Source organism: Nerophis lumbriciformis, linkage group LG27, assembly GCF_033978685.3.
Source record: "Nerophis lumbriciformis linkage group LG27, RoL_Nlum_v2.1, whole genome shotgun sequence".
Classification (NCBI taxonomy): domain Eukaryota; kingdom Metazoa; phylum Chordata; class Actinopteri; order Syngnathiformes; family Syngnathidae; genus Nerophis; species Nerophis lumbriciformis.
Window position 1 is genome coordinate 23,303,259 of NC_084574.2, and position 22,756 is coordinate 23,326,014.

The window sequence follows — 22,756 nt, forward strand, 5'->3', positions numbered from 1 at the left end:
TCTTCCGATGGAAGACTATGCCCACAATTCTTAAACCTTGTTCTACTGCCCTGAAACCAATCCTGAAAGTCTGAAAGTGCAAACGTAGGCCAAACAAGCGATGACTGATGTTGGCCTTGAATCATTCTAATAATGGGGCCAACACAAGGAGGCATGTGTGGTTATTGTGTCCAGTTTGTTGTTAGTGATTGAAGGATAAAGCCAAGCTTTTGAGCTAAACAAGATTTAGTTTGTAGCCCCATTTCGGTTTTTAATAATACCCTTGTAAAACACTATGGGCTGACTGCAACCTAGTGAGTAATGTAGTTAGAGGTAGGAATCTTTGGGCACCTCACAATTCAATTACGATTACAATTCAGGAGCTACGATTCAATTGAAAATCAATTATTGATGCACCTTTAATTTATATATATATATATATATATATTGATGCAGTTTTACATTTCTTTTTGTTTCACTAAATAAGCGTTTATCACTTGCAACTTTCAAATAATAAACAGTTTAATTAATTCCCACATTTATTAAATTAATGGAAATGTGTGCAAAACTGGAACTTAAGTGCCCTAAAATAAAGAAGCTGGTCGGATCTCTCGGTGAGGTGGCTCGTTGCAGTCAGCTAAATTTTAGATCTGTTTGCATTACTTTAATTACAATAAATAAATCGATTATCGATTATTGACGTTTACTAATCAATTTTATAATCGTCCGTGTACGAATTGCGAGGCATCTAAAAATAGATTATTTTCCCTACCTTTAATTGTAATACAGTCGTCCATCGCCACATCATGCTTCAAAGTGTGCTGCTTGTGACCATATTTAGAAAGTCGTAAATAGGGTTTTTTATGCTCTAGATATAAAAATATTCCATGTATGATTATTAATTTCTACTTTGCAGAAATTCATTTAACATGGTCAGGCCCGGATCCAATTAACAGCGATAAACAACGGTTAACTATATATTACTGTATTAGCAAACAAAAGTTAATTTGACTATTGAGTGTTTGCATAAAAGACACAACCAACACAAATGCAGTCAAAGTACATTTATAATTAGATATTTAACAAATAATGTATTATTAATATGTTACAAGTTATGTAAAGCTTTGTATTTACTATAAGTAATCATATATTAACAATATATAAAAAACTACATTGACAACTACAATTCATTTCAATCTACTATGTCCAATAGTCATGCACTTATATTCCAGATAATGTCCAAAGTTTATATGAAATGTTAGAAAAACAGGTTGATAGGCCCAATGGGGGAAACATTGTTCAGTATCTCCAACCGCAGTGAAGCCAATTCAAAACTGCTGTACCACTTTGGCATTAATTGAAAAAGTACACAAAGCCCAATAAATGGGCAAAAACAATGAAAAGACAAATGTTCTTTCGGCATTATTCCTTTAGGAAAAAGGTGTTTCTACAATATAAACTTAAATAGTACAGTTGTTTCATAAATACGGCCATAAATCTGTCATGATGACAGCGTTCGAAGTGTTGCTAAGTTTGCAATTATCTCTACGGGCTTTTGAATTGACTCGACCAGGAAGCCGCTAAACCAAACTAAAACTATTACAAGGGACAAGTTGACTCAAAGGTTTAGCAGAAACAAAGTAAAATGTTATTTATGAGGTCATTAATTCTATTAAAGTAGAACAAGCTAACACTTTCAGAGCATGACAACAACAATGATGATCAGCTCCTTAAGTGACCATCGGCATGATCATGTATAAGCAACACACTTTTGATGTAATGGAGTGAGATCCTGCAGTATCCACAAGGTCTTAAGAAGACACATGTACAGGCCAGTCTGAAATTTGATAATGAACACCTAAAAGACTCCGACAAGGCTTGAGAATGGGATGTGGTTACATGACACCAACATTTAGCTCTTTGCTATGAAGTGCACTGGTGGTGCATTAAGGCAAATCAATTTAATCAAAATACTTTATTATGCCAACTTAATAATGTTGTCTTTTGTCTGTTATTTGTTGTTCTGTCACAGGTTCAGGGTGAAGGAGTTATCAATAAAGACCTACCGAGTTGTTGGGAATGTCCAAAGTGTATTGAAGGGCTCAATGACTCTGAGGTACGCAACTGAAAACCGTGAACAGCCCAGATTTACTTGACATGCTTACTCCATCACTTTCTTTTTCCTTCTTCTTTCCAGAAACGGAAATCGTCTACTCTGCTGGATGCCCGCATGGCCAAGATCTTCCGACAACAAAGACACAACCGTGATGGAGATTCCAGTGACGACGAGGATGAAGGTTAGTTTATAGGCCCGTGCCAGGCTTTAATTTTTATTTATTTTACATTAATTATATTGATTGTAATCTCTCAAAGAAGAAGTTTAACCAGTTCTTGGTTGTACCAAAATACACATGAAATATTGTCAATACTGTAAAATTTCTTAATGTTGAATACACCAAAGAGGAGTGGTCAAAAATTCAATGAAAAGCTTGCCAGAAGCTTGTGGATGGCTACCAAAAGCGCCTTATTGCAATGAAACTTGCCAAGGGACATGTAACCAAATATTAACATTGCTGTATGTATACTTTTGACCCAGCAGATTTGGTCACATTTTCAGTAGACTCATAATAAATTCATAAAAGAACCAAACTTCATGAATGTTTTTGTGACAAACAAGTATGTGCTCCAATCACTCTATCACAAAAAAATAAGAGTTGTAGAAATTATTGGAAACTCAAGACAGCCATGACATTATGTTCTTTACAAGTGTATGTAAACTTTTGACCACGACTGTACATATGTATATATATATATATATATATATATATATATATATATATATATATATATATAAATACATAATACAATACATATATATTTAAATATCCATCCATCCATTTTCCACCCACCGCTTGTCCATTTTTGGGGTCGCGGAGGGTCGTGTATATGTATATATTTATATTTATATGTATATATTTTTGTGTGCATATGCATATATGCATATACATATGCATGTATGTGTATATATACGCATATGTGTGTGTGTGTATATATATATATATATATATATATATATATATATATATATATTAGGGGGTGTAACGGTACACAAAAATTTCGGTTCGGTACGTACCTCGGTTTAGAGGTCACGGTTCGGTTCATTTTCGGTACAGTAAAAACAACAAAATATAAATTTTTTGGTTATTTATTTACCAAATTTGCAAAATCTTTCACCAAAAATATTTTTCTGAGTGGAATATTTGATGTGAAGTAATCGGAACCTTGGATAGGTCAATAATTCATAATAACATTGATTTTGATTCAATATTATGTTTTGAGCAATGACAGTTTGAAAGAAAAAAAAACAGCTTTGTTTTATTAGTCAACATTGCAACTTTTTCTAAATTACATTTAACCTTTAAGCTTTTTTATTTCACTTTTGTTATGTTCTTGTTTATTTTAATAGTATTTTTAGAATGTGCCGTGGGCCTTCAAAACATTAGCTGTGGGCTGCAAATGGCCTCCGGGGCACACTTTTGACACCCCTGCTATAGATAATAACAAATTAAATCTGATAACTCTGTGGATAAAAAGCGTTTATCATAACTCTCTCGCTCGCGCTCTCTTTGTCTCTCCCCCTCCCTCACGAATGCTGCTGCGCACCTTCACAATTTGTTTTGTTTTTAACCTTCTTTACACTGAACGTACATTGTTAATACACGCAACCATAACTCGAGGTGCCGGACATTTGGGGCGTTTGGGGGGCACCGCCCGGACGGCCCCGCGGGGGAGGACATGTCCGGTGGGGGGAGGACGTGTGGTCAGGACCTAGCCCGGTCGCTGCTAGCATGCTAGGAGCTAAAGGGCTAGGATAGACTGGCCGTGCGTCCTCTTTTCGCCGGGCATGTCCTCAATTGCGTAGCTGTCGGGGCGGAGTTTCTTGGATGCCTCAAATGTCCGACATTTTGAGTATTGTTTACACAACGTGCAGTACGCTACTTAATATGTCCGTGTGGAAACTCGTTCGGTACACCTCCGCACCGAACCGGAACCCACATACTGAAACGGTTCGATTAAATACCCGTACCGTTACACCCCTAAAATATGTATATATATATATATATATATATATATATATATATATATATATATTAGGGCTGCAACTAACAATTAATTTGATAATCGATTAATCTGTTGATTATTACTTCGATCAATCGATTAATAATCGGATAAAAGAGACAAACTACATTTCTATCCTATCCAGTATTTTATTGAATAAAACAGCATACTGGCACCATACTTATTTTGATTATTGTTTCTCAGCTGTTTGTAAATGTTGCAGTTTATAAATAAAGGTTTATTAAAAAATAAATAAATACTTAAATAATTTTTTTTTTTTTATTAAAAATTAAAATAAAAAAAAGTGAAGTGAATTATATTTATATAGCGCTTTTTCTCTAGTGACTCAAAGCGCTTTACATAGTGAAACCCAATATCTAAGTTACATTTAAACCAGTGAAAAAAGCCTCTGTGCATGCGCATAGCATAGATCCAACGAATGGATGACTAAATTAATCGGCAACTATTTTTCTAATCGATTTTAATCGATTTAATCGATTAGTTGTTGCAGCCCTAATATATATATATTATTGTGCTCACGATCAATTATGTGATTAACTGGTAAATTTTAACAGTGGCGTCCTTCAAATGCTTCATCGGTCACACTAATTGATCATTTCAACTATTTACTACGTTGTTGTTGTTTGAAATTAATGATATTTTCACTCTTCTCACACATTTTATGGTGATGGTGTCTGCAGCCACTCAGAGAAAAAGGATGCGGCTTCATCGCGGGGGACACTCTTCTTCCAGGAGAGGGTTTGGTAGCAACCGGCGGGGACTCCTCAAAGGTGGATTGGCCCTGAGAGGAAGCCGGGAAAGTCCTTCCCCCATGAAGATGAAGGCTGGAAGTGGCATGAATGGCAGGCGGAGGAGAGGGGTGAGGTTGAGGGGGGGCTCCAGGATCCAACAAAGAGGACATTCAACTGAGGAGTCCGATTATGAAGATGAAGAGGAGGAAGATGACGGTAGTGAAAACGGAGACCAAGATCAGCCTCCTTATCAGCCTAGTAAGAGGTTCAAGACTGAAGATGAGGAAGATGAGGACAGCGAGAGACAGGAGTTTGACCTTGACGAAGAGGAAATGGACAATTTTGAAGATGAAGATGGGCAGGAAGAGTTCTGGGATTCTGACCCAGAACCTCCAGTGCTGCTGGTGTCTGATCTGAATGATGACATCCTGTGTGGATCCTACCTGACTGTGACTCTGCAAAGTCCCAACAAGACCGACAGACCTGGTAAGTACAAGTCACGTAGTGGAGTTAGTTTTTAGCACAGAATTAGCAAATTAAAAATCCATCCATCCATCCATTTTCTACCGCTTGTCCCTTTTGGGGTTGCGGGGTTTCCGGAGCCTATCTCTGCTGCATTCGGGCCATCTCATCACAGGGCCAACACAGATAGACAGACAACATTCACACTCACATTCACACACTTGGGCCAATTTAGTGTTGCCAAAATAATAATTAGCAAATACATATAATATGACCACTAAAAACTGTAATTTTCTGACCACTGATTGTGATCACAGCGACCGGACAGCTTGCTAATATATTCAACTTCAACTCTGCCCGGCGGGAGGCACAGATTCGCTAATGTAAGCGAATCGAAGGTGCCGAAAAGCCGGGGGCTAACTAGCTAAATGCTAACTCGAAGCCGTTGCCTAGCAACCCAAAGCTGAACAACAAAACCGAAAGGGTATTTTAAACACTTCTGACCACCCAAGTGATCTAATAATAATTATAATAATAATAATAATAGATTTTCTTTGTATTGGACTTAACATTTGTACAACAAAGGCTGACACAGTTTTGGTCGGTGCAAAGTACATGAAAAAAACACCATAGAGCCACCGCTTGCCGCCAAAGCTAACAACACCAACGGTTTCACATTTCTGCCGAGCAACCATGACCACGACAAGAAGTCGACAACGGGGAAATACAGTGTTACCAGAGCTGTTACAAACAGAGAACACGGTAATGGTATACAACTGCTATGATATGAAAAAGGGTAGGATTACATAAGCTCTGTTTCTTCCTATTCCTTTTCGGACGTGCTGTAATGAAACAACTGGAAATATGTGATGCATTACATTGTATCGTATGCATGTTCGATATAAACTGAAACTGAACTGAATATGTCATTTATGCTAATAGCAGGTTGACACTAAGCTCATTACAATACAGTCAACAAAATGTTGTAAACATTTTATAAATTACTGTAAATAAATATAACAAACAAACCCACCACATCGAATTGTGGTCGAAATATAAATGCATATACAGAAAAATAAATATTCGTAATTACATATGCTGTGACTTGCGGAATATTCAAACTTTTTCAGAGGGGGTTACGACTAATGTGGTAATATTTACTTTAGAAAGAAGAAATACAGTAAACCTTTAACGGGAATATATGTTAATAGAGTTGGGATACAGTAGGTATTATATTTACAAATGTGTAAAAAAAAAAAAAAGGATTTAGGTAGTTAGAATTAATCTTTTAAAACAAATTGCAGTTTATTTATTGCACATTTAATTATGTATTTTATTTCCTGGAGGTGCAAATGGCACAGGTTGTGTGCCATTGCCCTCATGTATTTTTTTCAAAAGATGGAAACAAAAACATGTTGACATTATCAGCGTCAATCACATACAGTTGATTTTGTCTGTTCTTGTCTACTCCTATTAACAATTGCAAATGGACTCGTTTTATCTCGCTGTGTTGGATAGTCATCGTCTCCATTCTCCTAATGCAGCACATAACACTGTTTTTATCAACCTATGACATTTCTCATGACTTCAATGTCCTTCAAAACACAGTACAATGCTTCATCTAAGGGGCCACACTTCCAATATATCGACAACCAATACGCGAAAACATTAAAACACATCAAATCAAAGTCTGACTGCAAGTCTTGAAATCTTGGGTTTTAAATATTGTTTCATATTTAGTAAATTGTTTTGTTACTTAGCTGTAGAGCAGGCCTGGGCAATTATTTTGACTCGGGGGCCACATTTAGAGAAAAAAATGTGTCTGGGGGACGGTATATCTATTTTTAGGAACACTAATACAAAACCTCACAATAATGTCTGATTGAATGCTAAAAACGTTATGACAGACCGCCTTAAAAAACGTAATGTAATTTTCTATGAACGATAAAACACTGAATATTGACAAAATATGAATGTCACACCCCCTTTCGATCGACATATTTTACAATCAAGTGAAACGCAACAAAAATGCAACGCGAAGGGTACAAATTAAACCCACCTACAATCTGATACATCTGATATTTGCTGAATTCCCCCCAGGGATCAATAAAGTACTTTCTATTCTATTATATTCTATACATCACTAAGCTTTAGAACTTTGTTGTGAAAATCTTCCACCGCGTCTGTGGAAACGCTTCCCGCCCACACTGCTTGGTGCCTCGTCTGAGCTGCTGTGACGTAGATGACCATAGTAACTAATTAGATGACCATAGTAACTAATTAGATGACCATAGTAACTAATTAGATTACCATAGTAACTAATTAGATTACCATAGTAACTGGTATATCATCCATAAGCGCAGATTCCAACCATTGAAATACTTTGTATAGTTGAAGACTTACGGCCATTAGAAAACATGAGTGCACATCATAATGGCAGCTGCAGTTTCCATCTTAAAAGATCTAAAAAAATTATTTGGGAATGTCCGGCGGGCCAGATTGAAAAGCTCAACGGGCCACATGTGGCCCCCGGGCCTTAATATGCCTAGGTCTGCTGTAGAGGGTGTGGGGAAACAATGCAAGGTTGTCACAGTTGATGTTGTCCAAGTGCTTTTGTTGTACAATTTCTGATGTAGATGTCATATCACATTAGTTTGGTTAACCACTTCACTGTATGCTGAACCTCCAGAGAAACAAATATGCAATATAATGGCTGATGTCCATAAAAATAACCAAACACATCTCTGAGTCCAAACCCACAAACAATTACTGTATTTACATTCACAAAATAAACTTGTCACATTTGATCAAAAGTATATTTGGAGATTGTTGCTTCACTTTTTGCCCTTTTTCTGACTGACACAGGTTCTATAGTTCCCAAACTGGAAGCTGCCATGGGTTTTAAGACACTAAATGCAGCTGGGCATCCGGGCTTGAACAAAAAGTCCACTTTGTCCAAACCTTCACGCTTCAAGAGCAGTGACAACAAACGTGATGGACAAAGTCAACAAGGACCTGGAAGGTTGGACTTTTTATACATTTAATTATATTGTACCACTAAAAAGAGCACACACCTCCACCAAAGTGAAAAAAAGAGCTATTAAACTCAAAGTAGTGTTGTTTATACAGTCACAAGACAATAGCTAATAACCAAGAAATCTCAATGATGTAAGCCTCTTTGATCTTAAGTGAAGTCAAACTTTATTTATACAGCACATTAAAACAACCGAAGTTGACCAAAGTGCTGAATAGGACACATAAACAATTACGGCAATAAAACAGTGAATAATGTAATAAAATAACAGCACATTTTAATTAAAACTATTGAGATAAAACAAGTTAAACCAAGGTGCTAGTTGCAGAATGCTCTTGAAAATAGGTGCGTTTTTTGCAAGGTTTTAAAATGCTCTAGTGTTTGTGCAACCCTAATGTGCAGAGGCGGCTTGTACCCTAATTTGGGGGCAGCCACAGAAAAGGCTCTGTCTACTCTAGTGCTGAGTCTGGAGCGTGGGACAGACAGGAACAGTTTGTTTGCAGACCTCAATGCCCTGTCTGGGGAGTGAGGCCGCGGGAGCTCAGACATGTAGGATGGGGGTCAGTAAGCTTTTATAAACCAAAAGAAGCGTTTGAGTTTTGCTTAAAACTCAAATCTTACATACCGTACATACATTTCTGTAGACTGTGACTGTTTCCATGCTTACAGTATTGTAGTTAAAGGGGTCATGTTTTATTTCTACATTTCTAACACTTCCTTGTGGTTTACAGAAAATGTAATAGTGATTCTTTGGTCAAAATGTTGCATAGATTATGTTTTACAGGCCATCTCTTAAGATGCTTTTTGACCATCTCCTCAGGATGTGCAGTTTAGTGGGCGGTGTTATTTACATGCTTCCACTTCGAGTGTCTTCTACCTGTCAGCCATGTTGTTGTTTTCAGCGCCTCCATGTGGAGTCTACTGATATGGATATATCAGTATCTACAGATATAAGTTAGAACTTTACGCTAATTTGTAATAGAAATGGCAACTGCAGAGGACGCATGTGCATGTAGAAGCCAGTCTGCCCCACAACAAGAGGATGGAGAAAAAAAAAAGGACCTTAGACTACAGTTTCGGACTTCAATGGCGGACTTGCGCAAAGCTTTTAAGGTAAAACTTTACCATATATGGTAATGTCTAGTGACACTTCCGAAAAACGTCACACGAAGTATGAAGGAAGGCAAGGTTGTTTTATAAATATCTCCGCAATGCCTCCATGATTTGATTTCAAATTGTCGAGACGTATGCAGATTCCAAATACACAAAAATAGGTAAGACATTTTGGGTTTGCATAATAATTTTTTAAACAAGATGTTTGCATACACAAGCAATAAGAATACTTCAGTTTACTTGTTGATTGGCATATTCCTAATATTGTTGGTAATCAAATCATGATGTGTAAACAAAACAAACTTATTGTTGTTTACAGTTTTGAGCCATATGCTGATCAAAAGCATTATTTGTATCAACAATTGTACAGACAAAACTGTTGTCCTAAAGTTTTTTCCCATAGTGGGATAAAAATATTACTGTTGATGGATCCGTCACATAATATTGAAGTATTTGAAGATACTTACTACCTATGCCAGGAGGTTATGTGATCGCCGGGGTTTGTCTGTCACGAAGTGTGTTGGTTAGCAACAAAACTGAAAAGTTTATTGACAGATTTTGAGTAAACTGGTCAGGAAATGTCAGAAATGGGATAAGGAACAAGTGATTACATTTAGAGGGGGATCTGGATCACTGTCTGGAAACAAGATTTTTTTAAAGCATCCTTTACTGTTGGGAGATTGCTCTTTGAGTGCTTTTAGATGGATTAGATAGCTTCATTTGTTGTCATTGTGAATAAATTATGGCTGTCAAAGTGAACCAAAAAAAAAAAATCACAAAATATTTTTGCATGTAGTGCGGTTTGGCTCAGGTGGTAAAGCGGCCATAACAGCAACTTGAGGGTTGCAGGTTCGATTCCACCTTCCGCCATCCTAGTCACTGCAGTTGTGTTCTCCATCTTGCACCGAGTGCCACCCACACTGGTTTAAATATTGCTTAAAGATGTAGATTATCGGTTTCAGAATGTAAAGCACTTTGAGTCACTAGAGAAAAAGTGCTATATAAATATAGTTCACTTCCCTTCATTAATCATGTGGAAACGCAGATACATGCGCAATTTACTTTGACCTCACATGCTCCTTTACCTTAACAACAAAGGTTACCTGAAAGGTGCATCAGGTTGTTATACGATCAGTGTTTAGGTCAATGCATACGTCAGTGCAAAGATGAGTAAGAAGAAGACTCCGACTGCATTTGAGTTACTATGGTAACTGCTACTCCAAGCTTGTTAATATACACACATGCTATATAATTCATGTAACTGCATGAACATCAGCGAAAGGCTCAACCAAACCAATTTTAGAAAAACAGAAGACCAGTCAGACCAAAGCACTTACATCTGAAAATATGGAAACCAAGCAAAAAGTCAGAGACCAGCTTATGCAATGAATAATTTTATCAAACAAAACTCCTAACAAACTGGAAAGCTAACACTTAGCCTTTCTGATTTCCAACAGTACAGTATGTCATTCATCTACTGAAAAAACTCACTGACCAAGCAGCTTTATTTGTATCCAGTTGTAAAGATATTGCCATTTACAGTAACCATCAAAATATAATCTTTACTTAAGCCCATCTTTTTAGACGGTATACAGTACAGGCCAAAGGTTTGGACACACCTTCTCATTCAATGCATGTTCTTTATTTTCATGACTATTTACATTGTAGATTGTCACTGAAGGCATCAAAACTATGAATGAACACATGTGGAGTTATGTACTTAACAAAAAAGGTGACATAACTGAAAACATGTTTTGTATTCTATTTTATTCAAAATAGCCACCCTTTGCTCTGATTACTGCTTTGCACACTCTTGGTATTCTCTCGATGAGCTTCAAGAGGTAGTCACCTGAAATGGTTTTCACTTCACAGGTGTCATAGATTTGAAGCCTTCAGTGACAATGTACAAACCCCGTTTCCATATGAGTTGGGAAATTGTGTTAGATGTAAATATAAACGGAATACAATGATTTGCAAATCATTTTCAACCCATATTCAGTTGAATATGATACAAAGACAACATATTTGATGTTCAAACTGATAAACGTTTTTTTTTTGCAAATAATCATTAACTTTAGAATTTGATGCCAGCAACACGTGACAAAGAAGTTGGGAAAGGTGGCAATAAATACTGATAAAGTTGAGGAATGCTCATCATACACTTATTTGGAACATCCCACAGGTGAACAAGCAAATTGGGAACAGGTGGGTGCCATGACTGGGTATAAAAGTAGATTCCATGAAATGCTCAGTCATTCACAAACAAGGATGGGGCGAGGGTCACCATTTTTGTCAACAAATGCGTGAGCAAATTGTTGAACAGTTTAAGAAAAACCTTTCTCAACCAGCTATTTCAAGGAATATAGGGATTTCACCATCAATGGTCCGTAATATCATCAAAGGGTTCAGAGAATCTGGAGAAATCACTCCATGTAAGCAGCTAAGTCCGTGACCTTCGATCCCTCAGGCTGTACTGCATCAACAAGCGACATCAGTGTGTAAAGGATATCACCACATGGGCTCAGGAACACTTCAGAAACCCACTGTCAGTAACTACAGTTGGTCGCGACATCTGTAAGTGCAAGTTAAAACTCTCCTATGTAAGGCGAAAACCGTTTATCAACAACACCCAGAAACGCCGTCGGCTTCGCTGGGCCCGAGCTCATCTAAGATGGACTGATACAAAGTGGAAAAGTGTTCTGTGATCCGACGAGTCCACATTTAAAATTGTTTTTGGAAACTGTGGATGTCGTGTCCTCCGGACCAAAGAGGAAAAGAACCATCCGGATGGTTATAGGCGCAAAGTTGAAATGACAGCATCTGTGATGGTATGGGGGTGTATTAGTGCCCAAGACATGGGTAACTTACAAATGTGTGAAGGATCCATTAATGCTGAAAAGGTACATACAGGTTTTGGAGCAACATATGTTGCCATCCAAGCAATGTCTTTTTCATGGACGCCCCTGCTTATTTCATCCTCGGCTTTGTACCGAGGATGTCGTTGTGGCTTGTGCAGCCCTTTGAGACACTTGTGATTTAGGGCTATATAAATAAAGATTGATTGATTGATTGATTGATTTCAGCAAGACAATGCCAAGCCACGTGTTACATCAACGTGGCTTCATAGTAAAAGAGTGCGGGTACTAGACTGGCCTGCCTGTAGTCCAGACCTGTCTCCCATTAAAAATGTGTGGCACATTATGAAGCCTAAAATACCACAACAGAGACCCCCTGACTGTTGAACAACTTAAGCTGTACATCAAGCAAGAATGGGAAAGAATTCCACCTGAGTAGCTTAAAAAATGTGTCTCCTCAGTTCCCAAACGTTTACTGAGTGTTGTTAAAAGGAAAGGCCATGTAACACAGTGGTGAACATGCCCTTTCCCAACTACTTTGGCACGTGTTGCAGCCATGAAATTCTAAGTTAATTATTTGCCAAAAAAAAATAAAGTTTGAGTTTGAACATCAAATATGTTGTCTTTGTTGTGCATTCAATTGAATATGGGTTGAAAAGGATTTGCAAATCATTGTATTCTGTTTATATTTATATCTAACACAATTTCCCAACTCATATGGAAACGGGGTTAATAGTCATAAAAATATTGAAAACGCATTGAAATAAGAAGGTGTGTCCAAACTTTTGGCCTGTACTGTACATGTTTCTACTAAATGAAAACATGAACAAGAAACTAAAATATAGTCATCTTGCAGGTCAGGTCTCCGCAGTAACTACGTCACTCGGGGCACCGTTGTGTCCTCCGAGGAAGAGGACCTGCCTGTCTCTCCCACACTTCCATCCCTGCCCTTCACTTCCTTTAAGGACGTGGGTGACAGTGGAGGCGAGAAGGACGTGTGGGTGTCTGTGTTTAAGTACTTGAACAGAGCTGAGTTGCTGAAGTGCATGACGGTGTGCAAAGCCTGGTACAAGTGGTACGTCCTCAATCTTGCTTTTATGTTGAACTTCTTGAATCTCACGTTCATGCCTGCTGCAGGACGTTTGATAAGCATCTTTGGAGTCGTATGGATTTGAGTTGCTGCAGCCCTCTGAGTAACAAAGCACTGGCAGGCATCATAAAACACCGGCCCACCTCCTTGGACCTCTCATGGACCCCTCTGGCCAAAAGACAGCTCACTTGTCTTCTCAGCAGACTTCCAGGTACCGCACACACTAACCAGTGCTTCCAGTATTTTGCTGGCTTTCTTTGGGACTGTTGCAGCCTAAAATGCATGCATTTGACAACTTTTTCAGAAAGCTGCTGCAAAAGTTGCTATGTTTTGAGGCTTATGTTTTTAATAACACTGTGTGAATGTGAGTGAGAATGTTTGTCTGTCTATCTGTGTTGGCCCTGCAATGAGGTGGTGACTTGTCCAGGGTTTTTCCCTGCTTTCCGCCCAAGTGCAGCCCCCCAGCAACCCCAAAAGGGACAAGCGGTGGAAAATGGATGAATCAATTTGTTGATTTCATGAATTTGTTTCCATGCTTTAAGTGTTCCTTGTAGCCTTAACCTCAAAAAGCACAGAATGTCAACAAGATTTGGGAAACAAATACTGTATAGCTGGGTTGCATACGACGTCATATCCGTTTTTCTTCTTCGCGGCTTAATTCACATGACGGTTACAAGAGTGTACCGTTAAAATAAGTGAGAGTGAGTGTAGAGTTTGAGCAGAAAATGCCATATTGCTGTTCTGTTCTTGGGCATTCCAGTCGTTCAAATATAGAGATAGGAAAGAGCGTTTATAGAGTCCCGAAAGAAGTGCTTCATAAAAGTAATAAAGTCAGGGTAAAAAGCGAAAGTGTGTGTAAGGAAATGGCTCTTAGAAATATCACTTTCATCATCTTGTGGAATACAATCGGACCATGCTCGTGTCTGCAGCAATCACTTTGTAAAATGTTTGTTTGAACATTTGAGTTGTTTGAGAAACTTTCTGTGATGCAATCAAGTTTATTCTCGACTCTGTTAGCAGTGTTTGATAGCAGAATTGGATGTAAGAAAAGAACAAGAGATCGCGTGGTTAGTGTCCGCCCTGAGATCAGTAGGTCGTGAGTTCAAACCCCGGCCAAGTCATACCAAAGACTATAAAAATGGGACCTATTACCTCCCTGCTTGGCACTCAACATCAAGGGTTGGAATTGGGGGTTAAATCATCAAAAGGATTCCCAAGCGCGGCCACCGCTGCTGCTCACTGCTCCCCTCACCTCCCAGGGGCTGGAACAAGGGGATGGTTCAAATTTAGGGGGTAATTTAACCACACCTAGTGTGTGTGTGACTATCCAATCCAATACACTTTATTTATATAGCACATTTAAACAACAAAAATGTTTCCAAAGTGCTGCACCACAATATTAAAAACAATATTAAAAACAATATTAAAAGCAATGTTCAAATATTATCCTTAGCTCCACCAATGACTGAATAAAAACAAAAACAAAATCAATATAAAAACAATATAAAAATAAATATGATTAAAAATGATTTTAAAGGGTAAAACCAATTAAAACAGTAAATAGAAATCAAAATTTATTTAAAAAAAAACACAGAGGACAACAGAGGACAGAGGACCACACAACTCACGTAGTGTTAAGACCCACTTTTATTCTTTGGCTTTTAACACTCCACTGTGGGAGCAGTTTGAACATGGAGGGGCAGAGTGTTCCAGAGCTTAGGGCCGACCCCAGAGAAGGCCCTGTCTCCCCTGGATTTAAATCTGGTCTTGGGCACCACGAGCTGGAGCTGGCTCTCGGACCTCAGAGCGCGCGCAGGATTGTAAATTTGGATGAGGTCCGAGACATACTGAGGTGCCAGTCCATGTAAAGCTTTAAAAACAAACGGCAAGGTTTTAAAATCAATTCTAAAATGAACAGGGAGCCAGTGCAAACTCTGAAGAATTGGGGTTATATGCTGGCATTTCCTGGCCCCTGTTAAATGTCGTGCTGCCGCGTTCTGGACTAACTGCAACCGGGAGAGAGCTTTTTGGCTAATGCCAGCATAAAGTGCATTGCAGTAGTCCAGGCGACTTGAAATAAATGCATGCACGACTTGTTCAAAAAGGTTAAAAGATAAAAACGGTTTTACTTTTGCTAAAAGACGAAGATGATAAAAACACAATTTTAAAACGCCATTGTCTTGTCAAGTTTAAAATCACTGTCATTAGTGTCACTAAGGCTGGTGCTATTTTTGTTGTTGATTTTCATAACAAAGTTAAAGTATAGTGGTTTTTGTTTTACAGGAAAGCCAAATGCTTTATTCGACACGGGTAACCACATTATAACGTTTTTGGTGATATTCATTAGCAGTGCATCAAGAAAATATCCTAAATAGTATTATTAAACTACCGTATATGAATAAATCTCTCGTAGGCTCAACTGCATATACTGAATCTCGATATTGCAAGCAAAAATTGCTTAACAGGGACATTTACAGCTAAATAATGAGACAAATATGAACTTCACACCATGAAAACAACTACAGACATGAATTGTAGAAGAGACTAATATTTGTAGCAGGAAATCAATTGCAAACAAACTTATAATTTTTCTCATTAGCGTCACGATCACAGCAGCACGGCACTCCTTATGTCAATCAAATATGTTACTTAGCGATGCACGGGTAAGTCCAACTTTGTCTTTCACGGATGAATGCTTAATTTTTGGAACCTTCCAGATGTACACTATATTGCTGAAAGTATTTGGCCACCTGCCTTGACTCACATATGAACTTGAAGTGCCATCCCATTCCTAACCCATAGGATTCAATATGATGTCAGTCCAGGTCTTGCAGCTATTACAGCTTCAACTCTTCTGGGAAGGCTTTCCACAAGGTTGCGGAGTGTGTTAATAGGAATTTTCGACTATTCTTCCAAAAGCGCATTGGTGAGGTCACACACTGATGTTGGTCGAGAAGGCCTGGCTCTCAGTCTCCAATCTAATTCATCCCAAAGGTGTTCTATCAGGTTCAGGTCAGGACTCTGTGCAGGCCAGTCAAGTTTATTCACACCAGACTCTATCATCCATGTCTTTATGGACCTTGCTTTGTGCACTGGTGCAGTCATGTTGGAAGAGGAAGGGGCCCTCTCCAAACTGTTCCCACAAGGTTGGGAGCATGGAATTGTCCAAAATGTTTTGGTATCCTGAAGCATTCAAAGTTCCTTTCACTGGAACTAAGGGGCCAAGCCCAACTCCTGAAAAACAACCCCACACCATAATTCATCCTCCACCAAATTTCACACTCGGCACAATGCAGTCCGAAATGTACTGTTCTCCTGGCAACCTCCAAACCCAGACTGGTCCATCATATTGCCAGATGGAAAAGCGTGATTCATCACTCCAGAGAATGCATCTCTACTGCTCTAGAGTGCAGTGGCGACGTGCTTTACACCACTGCATCCTACGTTTGCATTGGACTTGGTGATGTATGGCTTAGATGCAGCTCTGTAGCAACTGACTGTGCAGAAAGTCCGCGACCTCTTTGCACTATGCGCTCCAGCATCCGCTGACCCCTCTCTGTCAGTTTATGTGGCCTACCACTGGGTGGCTGAGTTGCTGTTGTTCCCAAACTCTTCCATTTTCTCATTATAAAGCCGACAGTTGACTTTGGAATATTTAGGAGCGAGGAAATTTCAAGACTGTTTCTACAAATATTTGTAGAAACAGTCTCCATGCCTAAGTGCATGATTTTTTACACCTGTGGCCAGGCCAAGTGATTAGGACACCTGATTGTCATAATTTGGATGGGTGGCCAAATACTTTTGTTTTAAATCATATTTTTGGTTTAAATCATTAAAACAATATTTTTCTTATGAGTGTATAAATCCACTCTATTGTAAATGTTTTTTTCATGGGGGGGGTGGTATGTTTTTTTTTTGTCATAAAAAAATACAATCGTGTGCTTACGGACTGTATCCCTGCAGACTGTATTGATATATATTGATATATAATGTAGGAACCACAAATATTAATAACAGAAAGAAACAACCCTTTTGTGCGAATGAGTGTGAATGAGTATAAATGGGGGAGGGAGGTATTTTGGGTTGGTGCACTAATTGTAAGTGTATCTTGTGTTTTTATGTAGATTTAATAAAATAATTTTAAAAAATGTATTTATTTATTTATTTATTTTTTTTATTTTATTTCTTGTGCGGCCCGATATCAATTGATCCACGGACCGGTCCGTGGTTGGGGACCACTGGTTTAGGCAATAAAGAGTTGATATATTGTTAAATGTTGTTTGTCCTTTGTCTACACAAGAAACTAAAGTTTGGAATAGACAGTTGACATGTGCCCTTGAGCGCTGCTCAAAGAAAAATTACAATGGCAAAAATGTGTGGGGAAGTTGAGGGCTTTGTACAAAGTTGCGAGGCTTCACATAATTTGCAGGGATAGGTTGAATTTGCGTGAATTGGCGCGATTGTGACATGGTGAAATCCTGGAGGAAGTGACGAACATGCATGTTACAGATCCTGCTGCCTAACCCCTCTGTCTGGTACTCTAGGTCTTCGTGAATTAAGGCTTACTGGATTGTCGTGGTCGTGCCTGTCTGCTCTAGCCTCCCCCACCACGCCCCACCTTCGACTGCTAGACCTGCGCTGGTGTGAAGGAATTAAAGATGCTCAAATTAAAGAGCTCCTCACCCAACATGGTGAGTTACAACAGGAGGTGCTCAAAGGTTTTCTTCTCTTCACACCGTGTTTTGTTTTGTCTCAAGAGTCTCCTCGCTGCAGACTGAAGAACATGCTGACATTGCACCTTTCCGGTCTGGAGATCAGCGAGTCCACCGTGAGGCTGCTACAGCGTCATATGCCACACCTGGAGAAGCTCGACCTGGCTCACTGCAAGGACATAACAGATTCCTCTGTAGCACTGCTGGCTGCGGGGGGCACTCAGACACGCAACCACCTTAGTGAACTCACTCTCGCAGGTGCCTTATTTTTTTTATTGTCCTACTCCGTCACCACTCTACTGAACCAGTTCATTATAAATCTTGATATATTGCAGCCTCTTGCGATAACAATACACATTACATACATTATTTGTTATGTAAATGATAATAGAAGCATTTAAAAAGGGTTGCAAAGGCTCCTAATTTGGCTGCTGACGTACGCAGTAACATATTGCATAATTTCCAGTTGTATAGATGTCTCAAAACTATTATTAATCTACTGTTTAATTTACTGTTAATATCTCATTACTTTCTCTTGTCACATAATTCCATCCACACTTCTGTTAAAATTTCATACGCACTTATTCTTATGTTGTTTTAATACTTTTACATTAGTTTTAGGCCATACTACAAATTTCGGTATGGATCTGTCAAATACCAAGTAGTTACAGGGGCAGTATTGGTCATACCAATGCTGATACTTAAAATGTTTTCAGTATCATTAAATTATTACAATTTTAATCACAACTATAATCCGACAAAAACACTAGATGGCAACATTTATATTAAAGTCAATAGTGCAAAATAACTAAACAAAAACTACCATTAGCTCTTTTTTCCTGAGTTTGTAAATAACAATAAGGACAAAAAAAAAATGTTGTGATCAAAAATATCGGACTGTCAATATTTGTATCTATGCGCCCACCCCGTTTACATTCAAGAGCACTAGCTTAACGGTTAGCTATCCTTTTTTTTTATATCCTCCTACGGTGTGTAGTGTAGCATGTTTATCTATTCCTAGTCCTCCGGTGATAATGCTACTTGTAAGAAACACTGTTTATTTGCTGCTTTGGCAGCGAAGATGAGTGATTTAGAAGTTGCACTGTGGAGGGGCGTTAGCAGCTTGCTAGCGAGAATGCTACAGTGCGTTGAGAACGTGTCTGTGAGCTTGTCGCTGTCAAATTTGATATAGCAATAGCATTAAAAGCTTTTATTGTCTGCCCAATCAATTATATGATCTATATCGCACAACCATAATTTGCACGTCTTTTTAAAAGGCTATGAATCAAATGTTTAACTCGGTTAAGTAGGGCAACCATTCTTTTTCTGCTTTTTTTCCAGCAAAATGCATCCAGCAGAATTTTACTCAACTCCGTCAGCATTTTTAATGGATTGAAAACAAAAGTTTTCATAAACATGTGTACAGTATGCATAGGGATACTTCAGTACACTACCTGGGTGCTCTGACTGTAGTGTGATTGACCTTTTCAGCTAATCATTGGACAATCTCTATAGCAGAACCACAGATCAGTTGTCATGTGACAAGATTAATTAATTGCATAATTTGCATATTTGGCCATGACATGAGGCATGTCCATGTAATTTTTTGGACCCTGCGTGAGACAATAAGTGAGCAAAAAACATGAAATGCAGAACATTTTTCGAATAGGAATAAAAATCCATCAATCCATCTTCGTACGGGGTTGCGGGGGGTGCTGGAGCCTATCTCAGCTGCATTTAAAAAAATATTTTTTCATGCTACACTGACTTAAGTGCTGATACATCCAGATTGGTGGTTGAGAAGATCAATAAGCTCTTTCATGTTAAAGTCACTAAAAAGAGCAGAAAGAGTCACTAGAACACTAGTCACGTTTATGCAATCAACTGCTTTGTCTTTTGATTCTTTGTCAGACCAGGGGCCTCATTTAACAAGCTTGCTTCTGCATTAAAACTTGGTGTATGCCCCTTTTCCACGGCATAGATGCAATGTATCAAGACTGACTTTGCTTTGGAAATGTGCACTGCCTCACGCCAACTTCATGGCTAACATACGCGCATTTCTACAGGCTGTGGATACTTTAGCGACACACAGAGGCGGTCGTTCGAACTTTGCCAAGATTTGACTTAAACAATGTAAGAATGTTTGAGGCATGGACAGAAAATTCACTTTTTAGCCAATGCATTTAATGCTTCATATTCATATTTGTAAGGACATATAGTAAATTATCTAGGCACACTGGCACCGGAGACCAAGGAGGATGTCACATATATAACTGCTACCAACAAGAGTCAAAGTATTTCCTATCCTTTGTGATATGCTGGCTAGGGCTGGGCGATATGGACGAAAAAGTATATCTCCATATATTTTTACTTAAACTCGATATTTGATATATATCTCTATATATTTTCAGGTGAACGTATATTCATTTTTGAGCGAGATTCACTGAAATTGAAGAGAATGACAACTGTACTGTAAACAGTCAGTGGCACTTTTATTAACCCGGTTGGTCAAGATGGGTATTAACAGCACAGAAAAGAAACTGTTTAAGTATCACAGAATTACATAACATAAATAAAATAGTATTTCAACGTAAAATAAATAACATAGCTGTGCAAATAATACAAACGTATCAAACTCAGATAAAAAATACATTTGCAGGCAGGCACTTTTTAATTCCCAGTCGACAATGTAATGGACTGTCACACACGTACGGTAAGTGACTTGACTTAATTGTGCAGCTATGATCTTCCTCACTTCGGCATACCTTTTTGGCAGCATTTCTCGTACAAAATATGCCCGGCTTGGCAACTGGAGAACAGTTTTGATTTGGACTTACATGGTAAACAACTCAAATGAATGTTTTATCCAGACGCATACATTTGTCCAAATGTGGCCAAGTAGACGCATTGTGGGTTTCCTGGACGTCGTCTACATCGCTAAAAGAAAAATCTGAAGAAGATAATCTCTCTGCCAGTTTTTTAATATATAAATCCCCCGCTTGAATATTCCCTCTTCTCTTCTACGACTCTCTCGTCGTCATTTGGGATGTCTGTTGTGATTTCCATGACCTGCCCTATCTTGCCTCTGATTGGCCTGTCCCTAATGTTTTGCTCTAATGTCAACCAATCGTGACTCATCATAGTAAACAACCAACCAATCATGAATGTTCTTATACGTGCGAGCAAGTCTTGGAAAGAGGAAGGGGAGGGGTTTAGTCGACCATGCAGTGTTGAGAGGGTGTGGGAAGCGTGGGAGAATAAGGAACACAACAAATTAGTGGATTTTTGGTCATTTTAACGTGAAATAAATGATAGCGATATTACGATATTTTCTTAATTCATATCTTGTTAAAAATTATATCGATATATCTTACAAACTCGATATATCGCCCAGCCCTAATGCTGGCATGTTTACATTCAAACGACAGCAAGATTACATAAAACGTGCAGCACTTAAGCAATATGAGTTGCGTTTTTAAAAGGGGGTGTGGTCTGGGCGTGCCATGTCAAGCCAACTCCTAAAATCAAATCCACGTTGATTGCGAGGTAAAAAAAAATAAGGCTTGGCTTTGAATACATTTCAATTTTTACTGGCGTTATTAGTTTTCTGGATTTGAACGTATGTCTGTTATTTTAGTAGAAACGCCACGCAACTCTCGTTATATGAGGCCCCAGGTGCAAACCAAGCGTAATCACGATGCCATCTACTCAACGGAGTTGGAGCAACGGGCTACAGACAGTCCCGTCATAATGTGTTTATGGGCAAAATCTTTTCTTTCATGGATTTATTATTACTAACTGCCAACTGAATGAAAAGTGAATGCTATATACTTTAGTTCCATATGGTGGATGTTTGTAGGTCGATTTAAATGTGAGTAATAACCAAAACAATGATTTGTCTGATCAGGTTGCTGTCAGCTGACAGATGGATGTATGTCGTACCTGAAGAGACTGTCCTCTTTGACTCTTCTGGACTTGAGAGGCTGCACGAGCATCAGCATGCAAGCCTGCAACGCCTTCATCTCTGATCTGTCGCACGCTGCCATGTACTGCATGATGGAGGACAGGCTCATCCAGTGTCTCATCTAACACACCACAACATGCGTCCCAGAACTACTGCAAGGTTTGTAGTTCAACATGCACTCCAAGCAACTGAAGTAGAAGACAAATATTGTTGTACCTAGTAATGATAATCAAGCGTATGAAAGACTGAGATGCTTTTAAAGCATCATGGGAAAGGACTGGAACGTCCTTGTCTGTGAACGACACTGACTCGGTCGTTGTGAAAAAAGTTGGGACATTGTCTTGATTGTTATTTGGATGCCATTTTTACAAAATGTAATTAAAGTGGGAATCATTGTGTGCTAAATTATTATGCAAGTGATTTAAAAAACAAATGGGTTTGATTGTTAACACAATGCTGTGTTTGATTTAGAAGATATGGGCAAGGTCTACCAGGGCCTCACGCTGCATGTGACCAGGCTTGATAACCACCCTTGGACCCAGTGCCGCAACACAGTGGTCCAATGCAATGTGTTGAGCGGGTGTCTGGGTGGTCTGGTCAGTGGGCATCCAACCAACAGCACCTCTCTGGCCAGGCAAGAACCTGAGCTTGTGGGTGGGCTTTGGAGGGTCCAACG

At 38.8% G+C, this 22,756-nt stretch overlaps 1 protein-coding gene across 1 annotated transcript in view; it reads left to right on the forward strand.

Moving 5' to 3' along the window:
• The window catches only part of kdm2aa (lysine (K)-specific demethylase 2Aa), a 55,531-nt gene extending 33,046 nt beyond the window's left edge, over positions 1–22,485 (forward strand). The window contains 9 exon segments of the mRNA XM_061988360.1: positions 2,012–2,095; positions 2,177–2,276; positions 4,800–5,336; positions 8,178–8,334; positions 13,171–13,389; positions 13,452–13,615; positions 17,949–18,095; positions 18,162–18,374; positions 22,024–22,485. Coding sequence (XP_061844344.1) covers positions 2,012–2,095; positions 2,177–2,276; positions 4,800–5,336; positions 8,178–8,334; positions 13,171–13,389; positions 13,452–13,615; positions 17,949–18,095; positions 18,162–18,374; positions 22,024–22,205 — 1,803 coding nt within the window. The 3' untranslated portion in view covers positions 22,206–22,485.
• The last annotated feature ends 271 nt before the right edge of the window (positions 22,486–22,756 follow it).